At 43.6% G+C, this 21,406-nt stretch overlaps 2 protein-coding genes across 3 annotated transcripts in view; both read right to left on the minus strand.

Moving 5' to 3' along the window:
• Positions 1-103: 103 nt before the first annotated feature.
• Positions 104-18,683, minus strand: LOC127008426 (carnosine N-methyltransferase-like). The gene is made up of 9 exons (XM_050880578.1): positions 18,521-18,683; positions 14,538-14,733; positions 13,542-13,734; positions 12,850-13,019; positions 12,119-12,259; positions 10,521-10,683; positions 5,793-5,901; positions 4,889-5,013; positions 104-2,312 (listed from the first exon to the last, which is right to left on the minus strand). Exons 2-9 carry the CDS (start codon positions 14,714-14,716, stop codon positions 2,199-2,201), a joined length of 1,194 nt encoding a protein of 397 aa, XP_050736535.1. The 5' UTR covers positions 14,717-14,733; positions 18,521-18,683; the 3' UTR covers positions 104-2,198.
• A 1,119-nt stretch (positions 18,684-19,802) lies between these two features.
• The window catches only part of LOC127008424 (endoplasmic reticulum mannosyl-oligosaccharide 1,2-alpha-mannosidase-like), a 29,061-nt gene continuing 27,457 nt past the window's right edge, over positions 19,803-21,406 (minus strand). For both annotated transcript variants that reach the window (XM_050880574.1, XM_050880573.1), the window contains exon 14: positions 19,803-21,406. This exon is cut by the window's right edge and continues 534 nt beyond it. The gene's annotated coding sequence lies outside the window, so the exon portion shown is untranslated.

Below are 21,406 nucleotides of genomic sequence, written 5' to 3' on the forward strand. Positions count from 1 at the left end.
CATGTTACCAGGCTACCAGTGAAAGCCAAATCCCTGACAATTGCAGCGGATGGGTTAATTCTGTATTCCTTAGCATAGAAGGCTGTGAGTAATGAGAAATTAATAAGTTAATATCTTTATTAAACTCTTATCTGCATTCAGACAATAAGAATGGGAGTGGGTTATGTCCATCACTGTGGAAGGGATGGGAGCTGACACTCAGCTCAGAGGGGCCTTGGTGAGACTAGGGTCAATAATCTCAGACAGTCTGGGGCTTACACACCCACACTAGATAAGGCTTTGCTAGAGGTTGTGGGCACTTCCATGGGTAGTTTCATGAGCCTAGTGATGGTTTGACAAGGCTCCTGCACCATGAATGTGAAATAAAACTCATGAGAACCTGACTAATCTTCTTTGTGGCCTTTGGAAACATTTGTTGTGAGAGCTGAAAGCATCTGAGAACCAGGACTGAAACACGTGCAGCTACTACAGGAGAGTGCACAGAGGGCCAGCAGCTCCACAGTCCACCACAGAGGCATTGTAAGCACCCAAACCAAACTATATTCTCCTCAATGATCTGTTATTTCTAATCAACACCAGATACTATTAGAGAGATTTCCTGTGTAGCTTCCTAGAATTTCTTCCTTTTTATATCAACGGCAAACACCAGAGCTACTAGGAATTTCCGTTGTGTTTTGTGTTTGGCTGTGGAGCTTACACACTTGTTCTCTTGGACTGTATGAATGGCCCAGAGTCACACATTTACAATTCTCAAAGTCTGCACAACAAAACAAATTTTCCCTGACACAGCCCTGAAGTGATGATGCCCCTTAGAAGACCTAACACGCACACACTCCTCAAAAGACACAAAACATAACAGCTTTGTACGAACAGTCCTGAAACAACGCCACACAGAACTACAGTCATGCCCTGCCTTACGTCATTTTAAACAGTCAAATTGGACTTTACACCACTTTTCTAGGGGACTTTTATGTTCAGCGAGTGCCATTATGTCTGACTTTATATTGCTCAGCAGCATAGGCTAAGCCAGTCCAGGCTAGCACCATATTGCTATATAAATATAAGATACAACACACACGTATACCAGACTGAAACAACAGCACCATGTGGAAGGAGAGCTAAACAGGTCATGTCATGGCTTACGGAACCAGTGAATGACGCAGGGCGGAGCATGACTGTACTTCACACGTACACAGCGATGAAATAATGCCTCACTGAACGACTTTACACACACATGGTCCTGAAATACTGCAAGAACATACAAAAACTCTCAAGCACAGTCCTAAAACGATGCTCTTTGGACCCACAGTTTGCTTTACTTTCTCCCCAAGGAGGGACGTAAAATTTCCTGGTTTACTCCTGGTTGACACAGAACTTATGATCAAGGCAAGACAACCAACCACTCATCTCCACCACACAGCCAGCAATGCCATGGTGTTCCTCCCCTTGCACAGAGATGATGGAGGGAGGTGATGACTGGCAGTGAAGAGCAGGGAAGCTTGCACCTCCCCCACACTCATGGCCCAGTGATGGAATGATTCTCTCCCTCGTACAGCGATGACCAATGAGTAGTGAGTAGTGAGGAGTGAGGGAGCTCGCCACTCACTCCCTTCCACTCACGAACCAGCAGCGTGACGGTAATTTCATTTGCACGGCAGCACAGAAGCGACAGATGATAACCAGTAGAGAGGAGAGTGGAGTCACAACGATGCCACGCTCTCCATCACATACAGTAGCTACTTAAGAAACTAGTCAGGGGAGCGCGAGTCTTTATCTTCAGAAGTTTGTTATATTTGAAGGTATTAATATGTACAAGGCACCAATGAGAGCAAGAAGTATTGTTAAAAGTAGTTATTGCTTCCCATATGTTACTGTGTTAAATGTTTTTAATGTTTTGTAAGTTCTCTTTTGTCAAGTAATATCAGAGGTCTCACATACAACTAAATGGTATTGATTACACTCATAGGTTTATATAGCTCAATAGTTTTAAATAAGAGGGTTTACAGTATACACACCTCCCTCCCTCCTCCTCCTCCTCCTCAATGTAAGCAGTCCCTCTAAGATCAATCTCTCGAGGTGGACCTTGTACCTATTAACATTTCCGCTGTAAATACTTCTGGATATCATGACTCTGCGCTCTCTCCCATTAAGTTTAAGACAAGAGGCTTTACCAAGTGTGCTGAGCTGTGTCTTCACCATCAGCTGGCAGGTGGCAGGGGCTTGCGGGCCACGAAGAACACACTGCGGTACTCATATCTAAGCATGGACTGAACGTTCTGTGTGTAGGCCGTGTGCAGCGCCGTGTCCTCAACCTGCAACAAAATATATACCTGCCCTTACCACTCAGAGGAGGGGAATACACCTGCCAGGATCCTGTACAAATAAGCAGGTCAACCCTAGCGCCTATATTTACCCATTTGTGGTATAACAGAACAGCGAAGGAGACGGCTCAAGAGCAACAAAAAGAGTGCAGAGAAAAAAAAAAGACTGCTACTCAAAGAAGAACTGCTGATATATGGAGGAGCTGTAGTTGCAAAGAGGAGGAACAAAGTGTTGGGTGGATGAAAATAAAGCCTCGGTCACACATTGACGTATGAGGCCCGCGTATGCTCACGTATGTGATTTTTGGCCCATACGTGGCCATACGCAGGGTTTGTTGCTGCGATCAACTGGATACGCGTCAGGAGCCGATGTACGTAAAGCTTGCACGGTCAACATCGGGACGCCATAACGTCAGTACGAGGTAATGCGTATTAATCCTATGCACTGCACAAGCATGACGTGATGCTTACCCAAATTGCCACGACAAGAGGCCACACCCCCACAAGTAGTGCGTGGCAGAGCACGTAACATCCACGTACATATACCGTATGTGTAACGTGGTGTGTTACGACCCTGTGTCATCCTCACGTACGTCGGTGGGTAAACATGAGAGGTACTTACATAAGGGCCGTGCTGCACACCTGTGATTGCAGTTCCCATCAACATCTACCTGCAGCAAGAAGTACTCCCCTCCTGCTGAATCAACATGGAGAACATTGAAGACATCCTTGCCCTTATAACACCAGCAAACAGCCATAACACAGAATTAATGGAGGCCATCCTGGAGTATGTGCATGCCATGCTACTGGTGTTAGTTGTGAAGGTCCACCTTGCAAGTGAAAAAAAAGAAAAAAGAGGAGGCCGAGGAGGGTTTGGGCTTGGCCGTACCTACAAAGAAGAGTGGAGGTAGGCCACTATGACAACCTGATGGAGGAGTTGGCAACCGAAAGTCCAGAACTGTACAGGAATTTTACCCGGATTGACAAGGACCTCTTCAGTGAAATAGTTGAACGTGTCACACCCAACATTCAGAAGCAACGCACATTCTGGAGAGAATCCCTTGAGCCAGGCCTGCGTGTGGCTATCGCTCTTCGTTTCCTCGCCACGAGGTGACTCATACAAGAGTCTGCAATACTCATTCCGAGTAGCCCACAACACCATTAGTTACATTGTACCAGAGACCTGCAGGGCCATTGTTGCTGTCTACGGAGATGAGGAACTGCAGGTGCCACAAACACCAGAGGCTTGGAAGCAGGTTGCCCGTGGGTTGTTGGAGGTTTGGGTGACCCTGAAGCTAAAGAAGCCCCCTTCCGTGATCTCTTGGTGGTGTCCTTAGGCATAGTTGAAAGCAGTGGCGACAAGGTCTACTGACAAGGGCGCTGGCGGGGGCGAGAGGCTGTGGTGGTGGCTTCGAGGTATGTGCTGTTGCTAGTCCGAGAGAGGAACTGAAGCCGCAAGCCCGCCGCACGGCATATACACACCATGCACAACGTTGCAACGTCAACGTGGGTACCCGAGGAGTGGCGCTGGTGCCACGGATGCTCCTGCACCGCGTGAGGACCCACGCATTGTGTTGCGGGAACAGGGGGGCAGCGTGGGACCACGTGTAAGCGCCCCGCAAGCACGTCGTAAGTGCCCGTATGCGCCACTTTGTACGTGTGGAGCCACGTAAAATGGCTGTTGACGTGAGCAGTCAAGTATCTTTTGAACATGTCGAAAGATGCGTGGCTCCCCACGCACGCTTGGGTGGTGCGTAGCGACCCCCCGTCTCCACCCCGTATGCCCACGTACGTAAATACGCATTACGGGACATTTACGTAGTACTTACATAAGCGGTTGCCAACCACTAATTTCTGTTCGTGCGTGGGCGTACATGGCTTGATACATGGATGTGTGACTGAGGCATAAGGCTGAATATGACTGATTATTAAAAAGGACAACCAGAGTAACAGAATGATGAAGATGACAATTATTAAAGTGACTGCTGAAAATGTCTGATAAATAACAGAAGGACAATCAGAGTAACAGAATGATGGTGACAGTTATGAAAGTGACTGCAGAAAATGACTGATATAAGAAAAAGACAACCAGAGTAACAGAATGATGATGACAGTTATGAAAGTGACTGCTGAAAATGACTGATATAAGAGAAGGACAACTAGAGTAACAGAATGATGATGACAGTTATGAAAGTGACTGCTGAAAATGACTGATATAAGAGAAGGACAACCAGAGTAACAGAATGATGATGACAGTTATGAAAGTGACTGCTGAAAATGACTGATATAAGAGAAGGACAACCAGAGTAACAGAATGATGATGACAGTTATGAAAGTGACTGCTGATAATGAGGTATAAGAGAAGGACAACCAATGAAAATGACAATTATGAAAGTGACTGCTGAAAATGACAACCAGAGTAACAGAATGATGATGACAGTTATGAAAGTGACTGATGAAAATGACTGATAATAGGACAACTGCAGTGACAAAGTGATGATGGTGTGACAGTGATCATGAGAGTACCTGTGCTGAAAATGAGTGGCCAGTGAGGAAAGTCTACTTACCGAGAGCTCAAATCCCAATCCTTCAGCAATAGCCTTCACCTCCTCAAAGCTGGGCTCTATGGAGGCTTCCCCAGGCTGGTCAGCAAAGTGGTAGAGGAGAGGGCCGAGGTTCACCCAGTAGCCACCTGCAGGGAAAGGTAAGGTAAGGTAAGGTAAGGTAAGGTTGGGTATGCAGTGGCTGAGTGGTTAGCGTTCTGGATGATGTGGGTTTGAATCCGCCGCTACCACCTAGGAGTTTTCAGTCCCTGCCGAGTGGCCTCAGACTACCCACGTGCTGTCCAACGTTACCAGATTGTCATACTTGGCGTATTGTATTACCTGATTTCTGACCAAAAACTATCACACCCACAAAGATAACGGTATGCATTTATAATTATTGTTAAAAACAGTAATTATTGATGCTCTTTTTTGCAATATTTATGAGCCAGAAACCGGAAAATACGTTGTGCGCAAGATAATCTGGTAATGTTAATGCTGTCATGAATGCCACCCACCAACCTTAACTCTAGAGGAACTGTTCAAGGGAATCAAGAATGAGTTTCAGGGGGGCAGCATGAGTCAAGAATAAATGGCACCATTATAAACACTTGCCTGCACCATGACAGGCTTGGGACGACCACCAGACCCAACCAAGAAAGCCTACCACTGCTACAGGCAAGTACGTAAAAAATAAAAAAAGCTCAGGAACTCCACATAAAAGATTAGACTGAGTATGATATGTGGGGACTCAGAGTGGACTTTTCTTGGGTTGAATCCTATTATGAGTTGCTTCTGTCATGTGTTTGAAGGTATCCCCAATAGCGGTTACTTGAGATCAGCCATAGTACACTCTTATGTCATTGTTATCATTATATTACCATTTTTATCATCAGTATATTGTACTGTGGCCGGCTGAGTGCCCCACCTGGCTTGAGGATGTTGTATATTGTCTCGATGAAGGAGACAATATTGTTGGCACAATCGATGAAGAAGCAGGTGGCAATGCAGTCCCAGGCCGAGGCAGACGTGTAGATCTGTGAGAGAGGGAGAGATTAAACAGACCAATTTTATGTGTTAAGTATCTGCACTTGTCCTGCCGGTGCTATAGCCCATAACGTGTAAAAAAAAAAAACTATCGAAGGGCTTAACCTGGTACCAGCGACAGGCTAAATTCGTGGCTTTACTGTGTACCAGCGGTGGGCCAAATTTTTGCCATGATATAAACCCCCCAAAATAAATGGTGCATAAACTGATCACAAATGCACTGATATATGAAATGGTTTGCATGAGTGATGATTTTTTCTCATTTTTTCTTGCTTAGAGGGGCCTTTAAGAAATATGATCTCTGCAGCTACTGGGTTAAGGGAACAACTATCCAATAACTACACTGTTTAACCCTTTCATTGTTAAACGCTCGCAGCGAGTGTTAGGCGTATTTGCTGGTGGTGCTAAACGCTCGCTGTGAGCTCCCCACGAACTCAAATCTCCCGTGTATGAGAGTGTTCCAACACTAATTCTCACAACACAGGATTGCCAATTGAGTGGGTTCTTCACTAAATTTGGTGGAAAATCATATCAGCCCAGCGCAGCAAATCTACGGACGAGTAACTGGTGGATGTTCTTGCCCAATAGAGCGGCATTTTTGCATAGTTTCACCTATCACCTGACTGACTCCTTGACCAAATAGGTGTAAATATTGCAGCTGGCAATACTCCCTTGCCAGAATCTGAAGGAGAGATGTCCGCAGTTCCCTCAATATGGCTGATCATCCCGCACGCACCAATGTAAGTGTTAACATTCAACACTCCCAGAACGTGCATGTACGTTCGCAAGAGAGGCATACATAACCGACTCCTATAGATCTGGACCTCCTCTTTCCAATGGTGTTTTTGGTTTTTAGCTGTGATGAATAGTTATGGATGAGAATGGAAAGATGTTGAAAGAAGGGGAAGCTGTGAAAGAGAGATGGAGAAAATATTTCAAAAACTTAATGAATTTTGAGGATGGACGTCCAGCAGCTGTAACAGGATCAGTTTTGAGCAGAGGTAGAGGAGGAGTATATAAAGAAAGAAATATAACATATGAAGAAGTAAATCAGGCAATAAAAAGATTAAAAATGGAAAGGCAGCAGGAATTGATGGAGTCACAGCAGAAATGTTGAAGTGTGGAGATGTAGTTGTTAAATGGATGGTCAAGATATGTGAAGTAGCATGGGAGAGGGGGTAGGGGGGGGTGCCAGCAGACTGGACGAAAGCCATCATTGTCCCAGTTTACAAGGGGAAGGGCAGGAGAGGGGAATGTGGGAGCTACAGAGGTATAAGTCTCCTGAGTATACCCAGAAAGGTATAAGGAAAAGTCATAATAGAAAGGGTGCAAGGACTTACAGAAGAGAAAATCAGTGAAGAACATGGAGGCTTCAGGAAGGGAAGGGGATGTGTGGATCAGATATTTGCCTTCAGGATGGTAGTAGAAAAAAATATTAGCAAAAGGAAAGAAACTATACGCTGCCTTCATGGATTTGGAAAAAGCTCATGACAGAGTCGATTGGATTGCATTGTGGGATGTTTTAAAGATTTATGGTGTGGGAGGAAAACTGCTTAGTGCAATAAAGTTGTTCTATGAGGATGCATCTGCATGTGTCAAAATTACTGGAAAAACAAGTGAACATTTTGAGATAAAAGTGGGCTTAAGACAAGGGTGCATCATGTCACCATGGTTATTCAATATTTATATGGATGGTGTTATTAGAGAAATTAAGGGCAAAGTTGGAGAAGTTGGAGTAAGACTGTTCGATGAGGGAAGGAAGTGGGTACTGAATTCGACTTTTTCTTTCTTTTTTCTTTTTCTTTTTTTTTTTTTTTTACAACAAACAATAATAAAAAAAAAAGCCCGCAACTTGCTGCTCCTAAAAAAGAATCAAAAGAGGTGGCTGAAAGAGAGGTTAATTTCGGGAGGAGAGGTGTCCTGATATCCTTCTCTTGAAAGAGTTCAAGTCAGAGGCAGGAGGAAATACAGATGAAGGAAGATTGTTCCAGAGTTTACCAGCGTGAAGGATGAAAGAGTGAAGATGCTGGTTAACTCTTGCATAAGGGGTTTGGACAGTATAAGGATGAGCATGAGTAGAAAGTTGTGTGCAGCAGGGCCGCGGGAGGGGGGGAGGCATGCAGTTAGCAAGTTCAGATGAGCAGTCAGCGTGGAAATATCGATAGAAGATAGAAAGAGAGGCAACATCGCGACGGAATTTAAGAGGTAGAAGACTATCAGTATGAGGAGGAGAGCTGATGAGACGAAGAGCCTTAGACTCCACTCTGTCCAGAAGAGCTGTGTGGGTGGAGCCCCCCCACACGTGAGATGCATACTCCATACGAGGGTGGACAAGGCCCCTGTATATGGATAGCAACTGCGCGGGGGAGAAGAACTGGTGGAGACGATACAGAACGCCCAACCTCGAGGAAGCTGATTTAGCGAGAGGAGATGTGAAGTTTCCAGTTGAGATTTTAAGTTAAGGATAGACCGAGGATGTTTAGTGTTGAAGATGGTGATAGCTGAGTGTTGTCGAAGAATAGAGGATAGGTGTTTGGAAGATTGTGTCAAGTTGATAGGTGGAGAAATTGAGTTTTTGAGGCATTGAAGGACACAAGGTTCCTTCTGCCCCAATCAGAAATGATAGCAAGGTCTGAGGTTAAGCGTTCTGCAGCCTCCAGTCTGGAGTTGTGTAATGCCTGTTGTGATAGTCTTCTATTGAAAGAAGTTGAATAATGCAGAGTGGAGTCGTCGGCATATGAGTGGACAGGACAGTTTGTTATGGAAAGAAGATCATTGATGAATAACAGGAGAGTGAGTGATAGGACAGAGCTACTGTGGAACGCCACTGTTGATAGGTTTAGGGGAAGAGCAGTGACCGTCTACCACCGCAGAGATAGAACAGCCAGAAAAGAAACTGGAGATAAAGGAACAGAGAGAGGGATAGAATCCGAAAGAGGGCAGTTTAGAAAGCAAAGACTTGTGCCAGACTCTATTGAAGGCTTTCGATATGTCTAGCGCAACAGAGAAAGTTTCACCGAAACGGCTAAGAAAGGATGACCAAGAGTCAGTTAAGAGAGCAAGAAGATCGCCACTAGAACGCCCCTTGCGGAACCCATACTGGCGATCAGATAGAAGGTTAGAAGTGGAAAGATGCTTTTGAATCTTCCGGTTAAGGATTAATTTAAAAGCTTTAGATATACATGAAAGTAAAGCTATAGGGCGGTAGTTTGAGGGATTGGAACGGTCACCCTTCTTAAGCACAGGCTGTACAAAGGCATACTTCCAGCAGGAAAGAAAGGTAGATGTTGATAGGCAGAGACAAAAGAGTCTGACCAGGCAGGGTGTCAGTATGGAAGCACAGTTTTTAAGGACAAGAGCTGATGACATGGTGCTCATTGCAGAAAATGAAAGTGACCTACAAAATTTGGTCAGTGTTTTTGATAGTGTCTGTAATAGGAGAAAGCTGAAAGTAAATGCCAACAAAAGTAAAGTGATGGTTTGTGAGTAAAGTAGAAGTGAGGTTGTAGATTTTGTATGCCCATATAGAGTGGGAATTGAATGTGAAAAAGAATGCAAAATAATTTTCAATGGTGAAGAAATGGAGGTCAATGAGTTTAAGCACCTTGGATCAGTTATGTGTAAGCATGGTGGTATGAAGGGAGATATAAGAGAAAGGGCATTGCAAGGAAGAAGGGTGGTAGGGTCTCTGGGACGAATCATGAATGGCTGAAGTGTGAGCATGGAAGTAAAGAGGGATATGAGAAATACAATAATAGTACCAACCCTCACATATGCAAGTGAAACATAGGCCTGGAATGAAAGTCAGAGGTCTAGAGTGCAGGCAGTGGAAATGAGTTATTTCAGGAATGCTTGTGGTGTGAGAAGAATGGATGGAATGAGTAATGAAAGTGTGTACGAGCATTTTGGAATGTGTCACAGGGGTGAAGGGAAGAAGTGTGGAGTGGTGGAAGAAGTGAGCGACAGACTTTAAAGTGGTTTGGCCACATGGAGCGAATGGAGGAGAGTAAGATGACCAGAAGGGTGTATGTGAGTGAGATAGAGGGAGGGAATGCTAGAGGACGACCTCCAGTGAAATGGAGGGATAGGGTGTAAGAGTATGTTAGGGAGAGGTGGGAAAGATCTTTGAGAAACTTTGAGCAGGCAAGGAGGGAGTGTCTGGATAGAGAAAGTTGGAAGCTCTTCTGCCGTGGCCATCCCCTGATGGGAGCTCCTAGGAGCAGGAGTCGATAAAATGATGATGATGATGAATAGTTTTTGAGATATAGAGGTTAAAAGAGACCCCCCCATTGGGCTGCCCGACTGCGCCTCAGGGGATAGTCGCGTCCGCACCGCGCACAAGGAAAGGGTTAAAAGTAGTGTGCGTGTGCGTCTCCGTGTGTGTGTGTGTGTGTGTGTGTGTGTGTGTGTGTGTGTGTATATGTGTGTGTGTGTGTGTGTGTGTGTGTGTGTGTGTGTGTGTGTGTGTGTGTGTGTGTGTGTGAATTTACCTAGTTGTAGTTTTACGGGGCCTGGGCTTTACGCTCGTGTGGTCCCGTCTCTGTATCTATATTATCCAACTTTTCCTTGAAGCTTTACACACTGTGTGTGTGTGTGTGTGTGTGAGTACCTCCAAGAAATCTCCTGCAGCCATGGTGAACTGAGCCTGGGTGTGGAGGTCCGAGGGGTTGGTGTCGGGGAAAGTGGCAGGACGCAGCTGGTCACGGTTGGACAGCAGGTTGCTCCCAGTGTGGACCCATGGGTACACACGCAAGGTGTTGACCCCCCGACACCTGGTGAGGGAATGGTGCTGTTGGGTGTGTTACGTCCAGGGATACACAGATGAATGCATAAGGAGACGAGGAGAGACTGAGACACATGTTGGATGGAGGATATACATGTTAGATAAAGGATACACACATGGGATCAGTTCCTCCCCTCCTCTCGCTCTGCCTAATTTCTTCCTTCCCTTCCACACCCCTTTTACCATACATACTATACCCCCTCCCCTCACTTTTTCCCTTCTTTTCCTCCCTTCCACACCCCTTTAATCCCTTCAACACGAGGACGCGTATACTACGTCCTTGCGTGCCCCGTACCATATCCGAGGACGCACATATTGCGTCCTGGCTCGCTTTAGTCAATATACGAGTTATTTTATCTCTATATTTATGCTTACATCTCAAAATTATCAATTAATTTATGTTTCTTTATGTGCACCATTTAATTTTGCATGTTTTCATATATAATACATGATGATTGTGTTAAGTTTATGGCTGAAAACTTGTTATATTCTATAGCGACATTTTAAATTTGGAGCACACAGCAATCCCGGATACAGTGCAGCGCGCTGTTTTGGCCTGGCTGTAGTGAATTTCTTTATGTGCACCATTTAATTCTGCATGTTTTCATATATAATACATGATGATTATGTTGAGTTTATGGCTGAAAACTTGTTATATTCAATAGCAACATTTGAAATTTGGTGCGCGTGGCGATCCCGGATATGGCGCGGGGCGCTGTTTTGGCCCGGCCGCAGTGAGTTTCTTTATGTGCACCATTTAATTCTGCATGTTTTCATATATAATACATGATGATTATGTTGAGTTTATGGCTGAAACTTGTTATATTCAATAGCGACATTTGAAATTTGGCGCGAGCAGCGATCCCAGATATGGCGCAGGGCGCTGTTTTGACCCAGCCATAGTGAGTTTCTTTATGTGCACCATTTAATTCTGCATGTTTTCATGTATAATACATGATGATTATGTTGAGTTTATGGCTGAAAACTTGTTATATTCAATAGCGACATTTGAAATTTGGCATGCACCGCGATCCCAGATATGGCGTGGGGCGCTGTTTTGGCCCAGCAGTAGGGTTTTTTTTTTTTTTTTTAACACTGCTGCCTATTTCGCCGGTAGGCATCTTCCTGGTGGGGCCTGATGGTCGGCCCAGCCCGTTCTGGCGCAGGCGAGTGTTTATAGTGGCGCCATCTTGAAGGGGTTAACAGTACATACTATACCTCCCCTCTCCTCACTTTCTCTTTCATTCTTTCCCTCACTTCTACATTCCTTTCACCATATATAGTAGTGCATTTTGGGGGGTGATCATCTTTAACATGGCATCAATTTTTCTAAGGGAGTTCAACCAACGCATCCAGCCTAGCAAGCTGGGGTACAGGCCAAGAGAATGCAGAGTACCGTCTCCTCTCCCCTCTTTCACACATACTTGTTGAGGACGAAGTTTGAGGCGAAGAGCATAAAGAGGCTGAATTCGTTGCCCTGACAGGTGTAGCCACGCTTGGCCAGCTCATACGCCAGGCGGCCCAGACCAGCGCCAGGCACCAGGATGCTCACCTCCTCGGCACACCTGCAAATGATGCACACACGTGATGTTTGAAAATAAATATGATGAAGAAGCACAAAAGTGGAATATGGTAAACTTACTGAACAAAGCAGTGGAGGACATATCATAAGTTTAGTCTTGCCAACAGTTATTTTCAACTTTCTTCCCTTACACAAATGTCTGATTCATTAAAAGTCCAACAAGTCCCAAATCAATAAATCCCACTGAAATAACCTATCCATTTTACCTAATTTCTTGGGTACCTGGAGAGTCTAGTGTAGCAAGCTGAAATATGTACCACCTCCATTATACTTCAATTTCTTGAGTTCTTAATTAGGTACCTAACTTAACAAAACTCCAAACAGTTACTGCAGGTCTCAGAAAATTCACATATGCTTCCTTACTACTGAGACTTTCTATACAACAAAGCGAAGTCATTATTTGTTGATTTATACCATAAGGTGCTGGTTATAAGTGTTTCAAAATACCCTAAACTTAACCTATCCTAACTTCTTATAGAGTCTAGTGTAACATGCAAAAAATAACACTCCCATTTGACTTGATTTTCTTGGGTGCCTATAGAGTGTCTAGTGTAACATGGCAGCATCACCTACACTGTGTCCTGGGGGAAGAGCTCCTCAATCTTGCTAATGATGGGGCCGTAGCACTGCGTCCGCTCGTGTGCGCCCGATGGAGACCAGTCACGCACAATCTGGCGGATGGTGGACTGAACCTTCTCGATGTCCGACACGAGCATGGTGTTGCCAAGGCACTCCTCCTCAACCTGAAATAAATAATAAATAAATACTTGACTCTACTCTCCTCCTCCTCATCCTTTCCTCCCCTCCCATTTTACCATATATATATACACCCTTTTCTTTCCTCCCTTCCCCTCCCTTTCTCCCTCATTCCTTTCCTATCCCTCCTCCTCTTTTACCATGAAGGAAAAATGTACATGAGGAAGGCAAGCTGAGAGATAAATAATACACAAGGAAATAAGTGCTAGGGAATCTACTCTGCTTCTAGCCTTTCTGATTCATGAAGGAGGAAATGTCATTGAGAAAGAAGGCCAAGAGCAAGGGTCCCCACTCATGATGTTTGAAAATATATATACATACTGAAGAAAGAAACAAAACAATGTGAAGGAAAACAAGAAAGCCAGACGAAGCAAACAGAACACTACAGAAATTTTAGATTAACTGAGAAAAAAGGAGAAAAAAAAGGGAAAAACATTGAAGAGCTACATCAGGGAGCGCCGTTACAAAGGCCAAACTCACAATCATCAACTCCCATCAATTCCACTCACCACAGGCTGCGGCTGGTTCTCAAACATGGAGTCGACATCCCTGACGATGAGCTTGATGATCTCTGCGTTGTGCTCGATGCAAAGGCGCTGCTCCTCCAGGTGGCGCAGGTAGGAGCGCAGCAGCATCTGGTGGTGGGGCGGCAGGCTCTTGATGTACGCCTCCTTCTCCGTCACCTTCTTCAGGGAGTAGTGCCTGAAAAGGATTAAACTTATATTTTTTGCTGTAAGGTGTTTTCCTGAAGGCATATGAGGTTGAAAGCTATAATCGTTCTCCTTACTAATCCCTTGACTGTAAATTTCCTACAAGAACACATCACCAAGCTACAGGAATGGAACAAAAAGTGGCTGCTACAATTTGATGAAGAAAAATGTAGTCATGCACCTTGGGAGGGGAAATCCAGCACATCAATACCACATGGGAAACACTCCACTATCCACCACAGAGGCAGAGAAAGACCTGGGAGTATATGTTACCAGTGAAAGTGAAATCCATGCCAATCGCAGCGGACGGGTCAATTTGATACAAGTTATATTTGTTAGTGTAGCCAGGTAAGGTGTTTTCCTGAAGGTATAAGAGATTGAAAGCTATAATCATTCTCCTTATTAATTTGATACAAGTTATATTTGTCAGTATAGCCAGGTAAGGTGTTTTCCTGAAGGCATACAAAACTGAGACATGCAAGAAAGAGAAGAAAGTTGAAAATAATTGTTGGCAAGAGTGAGCTTATATGTCCTTTCCTGCTTTGTTCAATAAGTTTACTGTGTTCCACTTGTGTACTGGCATGTGTAGTGATGGCAGGTGTGTGTGGCCCTACCAGAATGTGTGGATGAACCAGACATGTGTGTGAGAAAATTGAAAATAAATGTTTGGAAGAGTAAGCTTATGATATGTCCTCCATTGCTTTGTTCAATAAGTTTACTATATTCCACTTGTGTACTGGGCATGTGTAGCAGTGGTGGCAGGTGTGTGTGGCCCTACCAGCTGACCCAACCCACCGATAGGACTTGAAGGCACGCACAATCCTGATGAAGTGCTCCCTCTCTTGGGCATCTACATCATCCATGGTCCGCCGGCCAGCACCGCCCCAGGCAATACACTTCCTGCTGCCTTCAATCACCCCTGCACCCCACCACGCACACACTGGCTGCCACACTTGTTGCCTCCACACACACATGCACACACACACCTAATCTGCAAGGTAAAGAATAACATTTGAAAAAGACATTCCTAGTATCCAGAGTCACAATTTGCATTTTCCTGCAATAGTAGATGGTAATAATAGACAACTGCAGTACGGTAATAATAATAGTAATGATAATACCTAATGATAATAATGATAATAATAATAATAATAATAATAATAATAATAATAATAATAATAATAATAATAATAATAATAATAATAATAATAATAATAATAATAATAATAATAACAATAACAATAATAATAATAATGTAAGATACTGCTAGCTACCTTGCATTCCCATACTAATAGATGGCCAGGGAATAGTAGGTAATTATATATCTACAGTAATAATAATAATAATAATAATAATAATAATAATAACAACAATGTTAGACCCTGCTGGCTCCCTAACCTGCATTCCTTTCTTCTCTATGCTATCACAAAACTAATCTTTCTTTCCACATGGGATGCTGCAGACCAAACAAAGTGAGGTCAAAGGGTTAAAGGTGGCAGGTCAGGTGGCTAAAGGTGTGGGGGTCAAAGGTTAAAGGTGACCACCCAGCCAGCCAGCCGGTCACTGCACCTCCCACATGTTGTCACAGCTATGGTGGTAATACTCACTCCTTTTATTTTACTCAACAAGGATGTAGATAAGAGTAAACAGCTGAATAGGAGAGTGAGATGATCAGCTCTACATACTACATACAAAGTCTCTAATCTATGTACTTATCAATGTTGAAGGGGATTTAGAACCATTACTACTCCATTAAATCCCTCCACTTTTAGCTTTCAAGAACGTATATATAAGTTTAAGAAGCTAACTAGAAGAGTGGCACTATTAGCTCTACATACTAGGCTACATACAAATTCTCAGATGATGTTGGAGGGGATATAGAGGAAGCAATCATCATCATTATCTTCTTTTAGCTTTCAAGAAGGTATATATAAGTTTAAGAAGCTAACTAGAAGAGTGGCATTATTAGCTCTACATACTAGGCTACGTACAAATTCTCAGATGATGTTGGAGGAGATATAGAGGAAGCAATCATCATTATTATTATTATTATCTTTTAGCTTTCAAGAATGCATGTAAGTTTAAGAAGCTGACTAGAAGAGTGGTATTATAAGCTCTACATACTACATACATATTCTCAGATGATGCTGAAGGGGATATAGAGAGAGCAATCATCATCTTTTAAAAAAAACTTTCATGAAAAAATATCTAAGTTTAACCCATACAGCGTCAAATACGTATGACGTACGTATCATTTTTTAATACCATTGAGCGTCAGATACATACGTCGTACATATTTAATGTATTATTTTTTCCCATCACTGGAGTGTGTCGAGGGTGATTTCTGTGGTGGTGCCCTAGTAGACTGATCCTTTGGGAATACTGACCACCCAATATATTTCATTTATTGCCATAACTGGCAAGCCTGGCAGCCAATGTTCTAGGTACAATTTTTTTTTATTTGTGTGGATGTTGTAGGTGTTCTTTGAGATCGTGATGTGGATATTTAGGTGGTTGTGTCATGCCCCGAGAGCATATTTTCTCTTTTTCTATTTTCCTACACGTCCTCTGCGTGTATCGAAACACACGAGAAATTAATCAAGACAAGGTGAGGGTATTCGCCGGCTGCCTGGGCTGGGATTGAACCCGTGACCAGCATGACGAGAGAGCCACTCCCGGCCAAAGAGGTACCCCACTGGCTAAGTGGGTTATGGGATGCTCGTTCATCAGGCATAGTCGCCGCACTATACGGCTTTCCCACCTATGTAGATTAATTTCTGTGTGTTGAGAACTTTAGACAGTGACCCATTTTGGTGCACTATTTCACAATGTCCCCACAGAGACACACCTCCAACACTTCCCATTTTCTACCAACCTCGGAGAGCATGGGCCTTCCTACCTGTTACCCCTTTGGAGAAACACAGAACCGCAGGATAGGATGCCCACTGCTATGCCACCAGTGTCATGCCCCGAGAGCATCTTTTCTCTTTTTCTATTTTCCTACACATCCTCTGCGTGTATCGAAACACACGAGAAATTAATCAAGACAAGGTGAGGGTATTCGCCGGCTGCCTGGGCTGGGATTGAATCCATGACCAGCGTGACGAGAGAGCCACTCCCTACCAACTCGGCCAAAGAGGTACCCCACTGGTTAAGTGGGTTATGGGAGGCTCGTTCATCAGGCATAGTCGCCACACTACAGTTGGTGGTTGGAATGTGATTTGACAGTGTTGTGGGTGAGGTATAGTGGGTATACCGACGTCCAGAACCAGCAATTTTGTACCCCGTTTGGTAGGTTACTACACTACGAGTCTTCTTTAACCCACGCGGCGCCGGCCATTTCAACCCCAGACCCGTCCGTGGTACCAGCCGATTATTTTTTTTGAGCTTAAAAAATCCTAAGCAATTGTAAGATAGCGGATAAACATGCAAAAAGTTGTTTAGCAAAGTGAAAAAAAATTTAAACCCACCTTATATATGTTGGTGTTGCCTCTTGTTGGTGCATATTAAATGATGGTACTCTCACTCGGTTTTACATAGTTTTTATTAGTTATTAGGAGGAAGAGGAGGAGGAAGAGTGCTGAGGTCTGAGGAAACTGGAGAATATTTTTCTATTATATATAAAATATGATAAATATTAAATAAATTAATTCCAAAAGTGCATTTGTAGCTGTTTAATTTATTATTGCTTTTATTTTGGGAAAATCTATTGTAAATTAAGGCAATTGTACTATTTTAAGCATGTTTCCTTTGTTTGGATAGCCAGGATAGGCACTGAAGTATCTTTTTTTTAATATCGCTACTTCAGTACCGCACACCGCGTACTGCACTGGGAAAGAAAAAAATAAGACCGCACTACTGCCACCGCACTACTCGGGAAAAAGTAACGCACTACTGCCACCGCACTACTGATTTTTCAGTACCGCGCCCACCACTGCATACAGGCACTCATACTTTCCACACACCATACACCACTGGAACAGCCTCCCTCAACAGATTTTAGACTGCAGTACAATAGATTAATTCAGAAAACAAATACACTCATTTGTCACCACAACACACCAACACTAACAATTACACTTGATTCACTTCCCTCCCCTGCACACTCGGCTCCCCCATCCCCCCAACAGCCAACACAAATATGCAAAACACACGGAGAAGTCAGCACAGCATCCCCCGAAGATGTAGAAACTATGGACAGCCAGGCTATCAACACACACTCCTGCATCCTCTGTCACATCACCTCACCTGATTTACAAGGCTCCGAGTGTCCCAGAGTGTACCAGTGTGTCCCAAAGTGTACCAGAGTATTCCAGCGTGTACCAGAGTATATCAGCGTATCCCAGCGTGTCCCAGAGTATATCAGCGTATCCCAGCGTGTCCCAGAGTATATCAGCGTATCCCCGAGTGTACCAGTGTCTCAGTGTCCCAGATTGTACCAGTGTGTCCCAGAGTGTACCAGAGTATCCCAGCGTATACCAGAGTATCTCAGCGTGTCCCAGAGTATCTCAGTGTCCCAGCGTGTACCAGTGTGTCCCAGTGTACCAGAGTATCCCAGCGTGTACCAGAGTATCTCAGCGTGTCCCAGCGTGAACTAGTGTGTCCCAGAGTGTACCAGAGCATCCCAGCGTGTTCTAGCGTGTACCAGAGTATCTCAGCGTGTCCCAGAGTGTCTCAGTGTCCCAGAATGTCCCAGCGTGAGCCAGGAACGCAGCGCGGCACAACACTATGTCAACATCCACACACACATTTTTGCAGCCTCTGTCACGCCACCTCACCTGATTGAGAAGGCCCAGAGTGTCCCAGCGTGTCCCAGAGTGTCAGCGTGAGCCAGAAACACGGGCGACACGTGGATAAAGCACCACCAACACAGGAGGTACACGACGCCGCGTCTCCCCCCGCGCGGGATGAACAGCTGACTGGTGGGACGTGGGTGGTGGTTGCCAGATGGTACCAAAAGCAGTAGGTTATTGCGAGAAAATTCAGTAGGTAGGTAAAAATTCGGTAGACGCACTTTAATATATATGTAGTGATTCTTGTGATATATGTTATGTAGATAAAATTAAGTTAAAAAGCATTATATCAGTATTTTTTTTTTATTATTATTTGGTGAAAATTTGGAAAAGCAATATACAAATTATTCATGAGATTGATAAATTTCTGAGATTCATCAAAATTTCAGTAAATCTCATGATATTTCGGTAGATCTGGCAACACAGGCCCGGCCCGTTTATGCCGCCTTGCCAGTTTCCCCTAGAAGTCACAGGATCGTTTTTATCAATTTTCGAAGCTTAATTATCGCCAAAACACATAAGAGTTTTAACGGTAAATATAAGTTATTGGGGTGCAGGAATCAGTCTTTGGATAATGGTTGTGTGACCGTCTGGCAGATCTACCTCGTCGTACTTTGAATATTATATTTTTACCTCATTAATGTTGTTTTTGTTTAGTTGTATTTATCTACTATTGGTATATTTATCCATTTTGACTGATAAATTGACTCACTGGTTGACTGATTGACTGATTGATTATAACTGCTTGACTGACTGGTTGACTGATTGGTTGACTGATTGACTGACTGACTAACTGGCTGATTGACTGGCGAATTGACTGATATATTAACTGACTGACTGACTGATTGACTGACTGATTGACTGATTGACTGACTGACTGACTGACTGGCGAATTGACTGACTGACGTATATATAATTATTGATGTTTTTTTTATAGTGAAACACACTCTACGTTCCCAAAGCTGGTCAGATTATTATATATTGTAATTATTTACAGTGGAATTATTTCTACATAGCTATACATATAAAGAGAGAGAGAGAGAGAGAGAGAGAGAGAGAGAGAGAGAGAGAGAGAGAGAGAGAGAGAGAGAGAGAGAGAGAGAGAGAGAGAGAGAGAGAGAGAGGAAGAAAGTGAAGATGAAGAAGAAGAAGAAGAAGATGAAGAAGAAGAAGAAGAAGAAGAAGAAGAAAATTACAACGCTCAAATATTGTCGAGAAAAGTCTTAAAATATTTTGTCCTCGTGGCAAAGTATAAAAAAAGGCAGCAGACGGTCGTATTATCATAATTTTGACACCATATACAATAGTTATCAGTTCCTTAGTAACATATACATAGGTAGGCATAAATTATATATATTCATCTGTCTGCTTAACACACACACACACACACACACACACACATTCACACACACACACATTGGACATCTATTCTGACCAGTGCAAATAATATTATGATTATTATTATGTTGTAAGACAATGCAATACTCAGTCAAGATACAGTTTGTTGTACTCACATCTAGGTATATTTAGTGGCCATGGGCTCTCAAAACCTCCTGTATAGTACTATGGCGTTACGTTAATAATTTGAGTAAACTGATGCAGACGGTGTTGGGAGATAATTTTGTACTGCATAGCTTATAGAGTGGTCTCATATATTCATACAAAAGTACATATGCTATATAGCCCCTGCCTTATATCCGTTACTGTTAGCTGTAGATGAGATAGAACAGTAGTGCAGTAAAACCTCTATTTAACGAACCAAATAAATGGGCAAGACAGGAACGGTTGCAATCGAAAAAAAAACATTATTTACACTAAGAACATTGCATGGATCAATAAATTTGAGTTTTCATAGCAATGGATTGAGTGGAACAGACTTGGCCGGCAGTCATGTGGTGAGAGGCAACATAACAGACAACCTCAAGTAAAGACAAAATACATCCACTAAGGAGGTCAGGTGGTGCCGGGGGTCCGCTGTTCATGTTCTCATGTTAAAAATAATGGTTCATTAACTATAGGGTTTACTCTACATCAATTTGGTATCAGTCTTGAAGCCAGTCAGAGCATTGTATTATAATGTTATACAGCAGCAAAAAGCACAAAAAACGTTCACTGAAAAGACAGCCTCGGCCCTGGTGGGAGGCAGGCATCACACCACTCTAACAGACCATTACATCGAGTGGTGGTGTGGCCGGCGGGGACAGCGCCACCAACAACAGGCAGACTGCGACAACACATGGAACCCCTCGGAGTCACCTTCTCTATAACCCTTACTATTTAGCATGTCTAAGAAAGGAGAGGGATCCAAGTGAGGGGTTTAGGAGAGGAGGTTAAGCACAGCATCCTCGGGTGGTTTGGCCATTAGAAAAGAATGGGAAAACGGACTTACAAAAAATAAACACTTGGGAATTAGGGAACGGAGGGATGCAAGGGATGGAGTGCATGGACAGGAGCAAATGGAGACCCGCTATAGTAACTCTCCATCAGACTTCCAAGGGACGGGAACCACAGGACTAGATAAATGACGATAGTTAGATAGATTGATAATTCAGGAATCGGACTATAAGCAAGAATGGAGTGAATGGACAGGAGCAAATGGAGACTCTTCCACTATAATAACTCTCCATCAGACTTCCAAGGAACGGGAACCACAGGACTAGATAAATAGATAGATAGATAGATAATGCAGGAACCGGACTATAAGCAAGAATGGAGTGAATGGACAGGAGCAAATGGAGACTCTTGCACTGTAATAACTCTCCATCAGACTTCCAAGGGACGGGAACCACAGGAGTAGATAAATAGATAGATAGATAGATAGACAGATAGATCGTGCAGGAACCGGACTATAAGCAAGAATGGAGTGAATGG

The sequence above is a fragment of the Eriocheir sinensis genome, chromosome 37 (assembly GCF_024679095.1).
Source record: "Eriocheir sinensis breed Jianghai 21 chromosome 37, ASM2467909v1, whole genome shotgun sequence".
In the NCBI taxonomy this organism is placed as follows: Eukaryota; Metazoa; Arthropoda; class Malacostraca; order Decapoda; family Varunidae; genus Eriocheir; species Eriocheir sinensis.

Excerpts from the sequence above, each read along its gene's own strand:
- LOC127008426 (XM_050880578.1), bottom strand. The coding sequence starts at position 14,716 with ATGTGTGTGTGGAGGCAACAAGTGTGGCAGCCAGTGTGTGCGTGGTGG. Across the intron at positions 5,902-10,520 it reads CTGCAGGAGATTTCTTGGAG|ATCTACACGTCTGCCTCGGC; the intron begins GTACTCACACAC and ends CCTCTCTCACAG. Across the intron at positions 2,313-4,888 it reads GATTGGGATTTGAGCTCTCG|GTTGAGGACACGGCGCTGCA; the intron begins GTAAGTAGACTT and ends ATTTTGTTGCAG.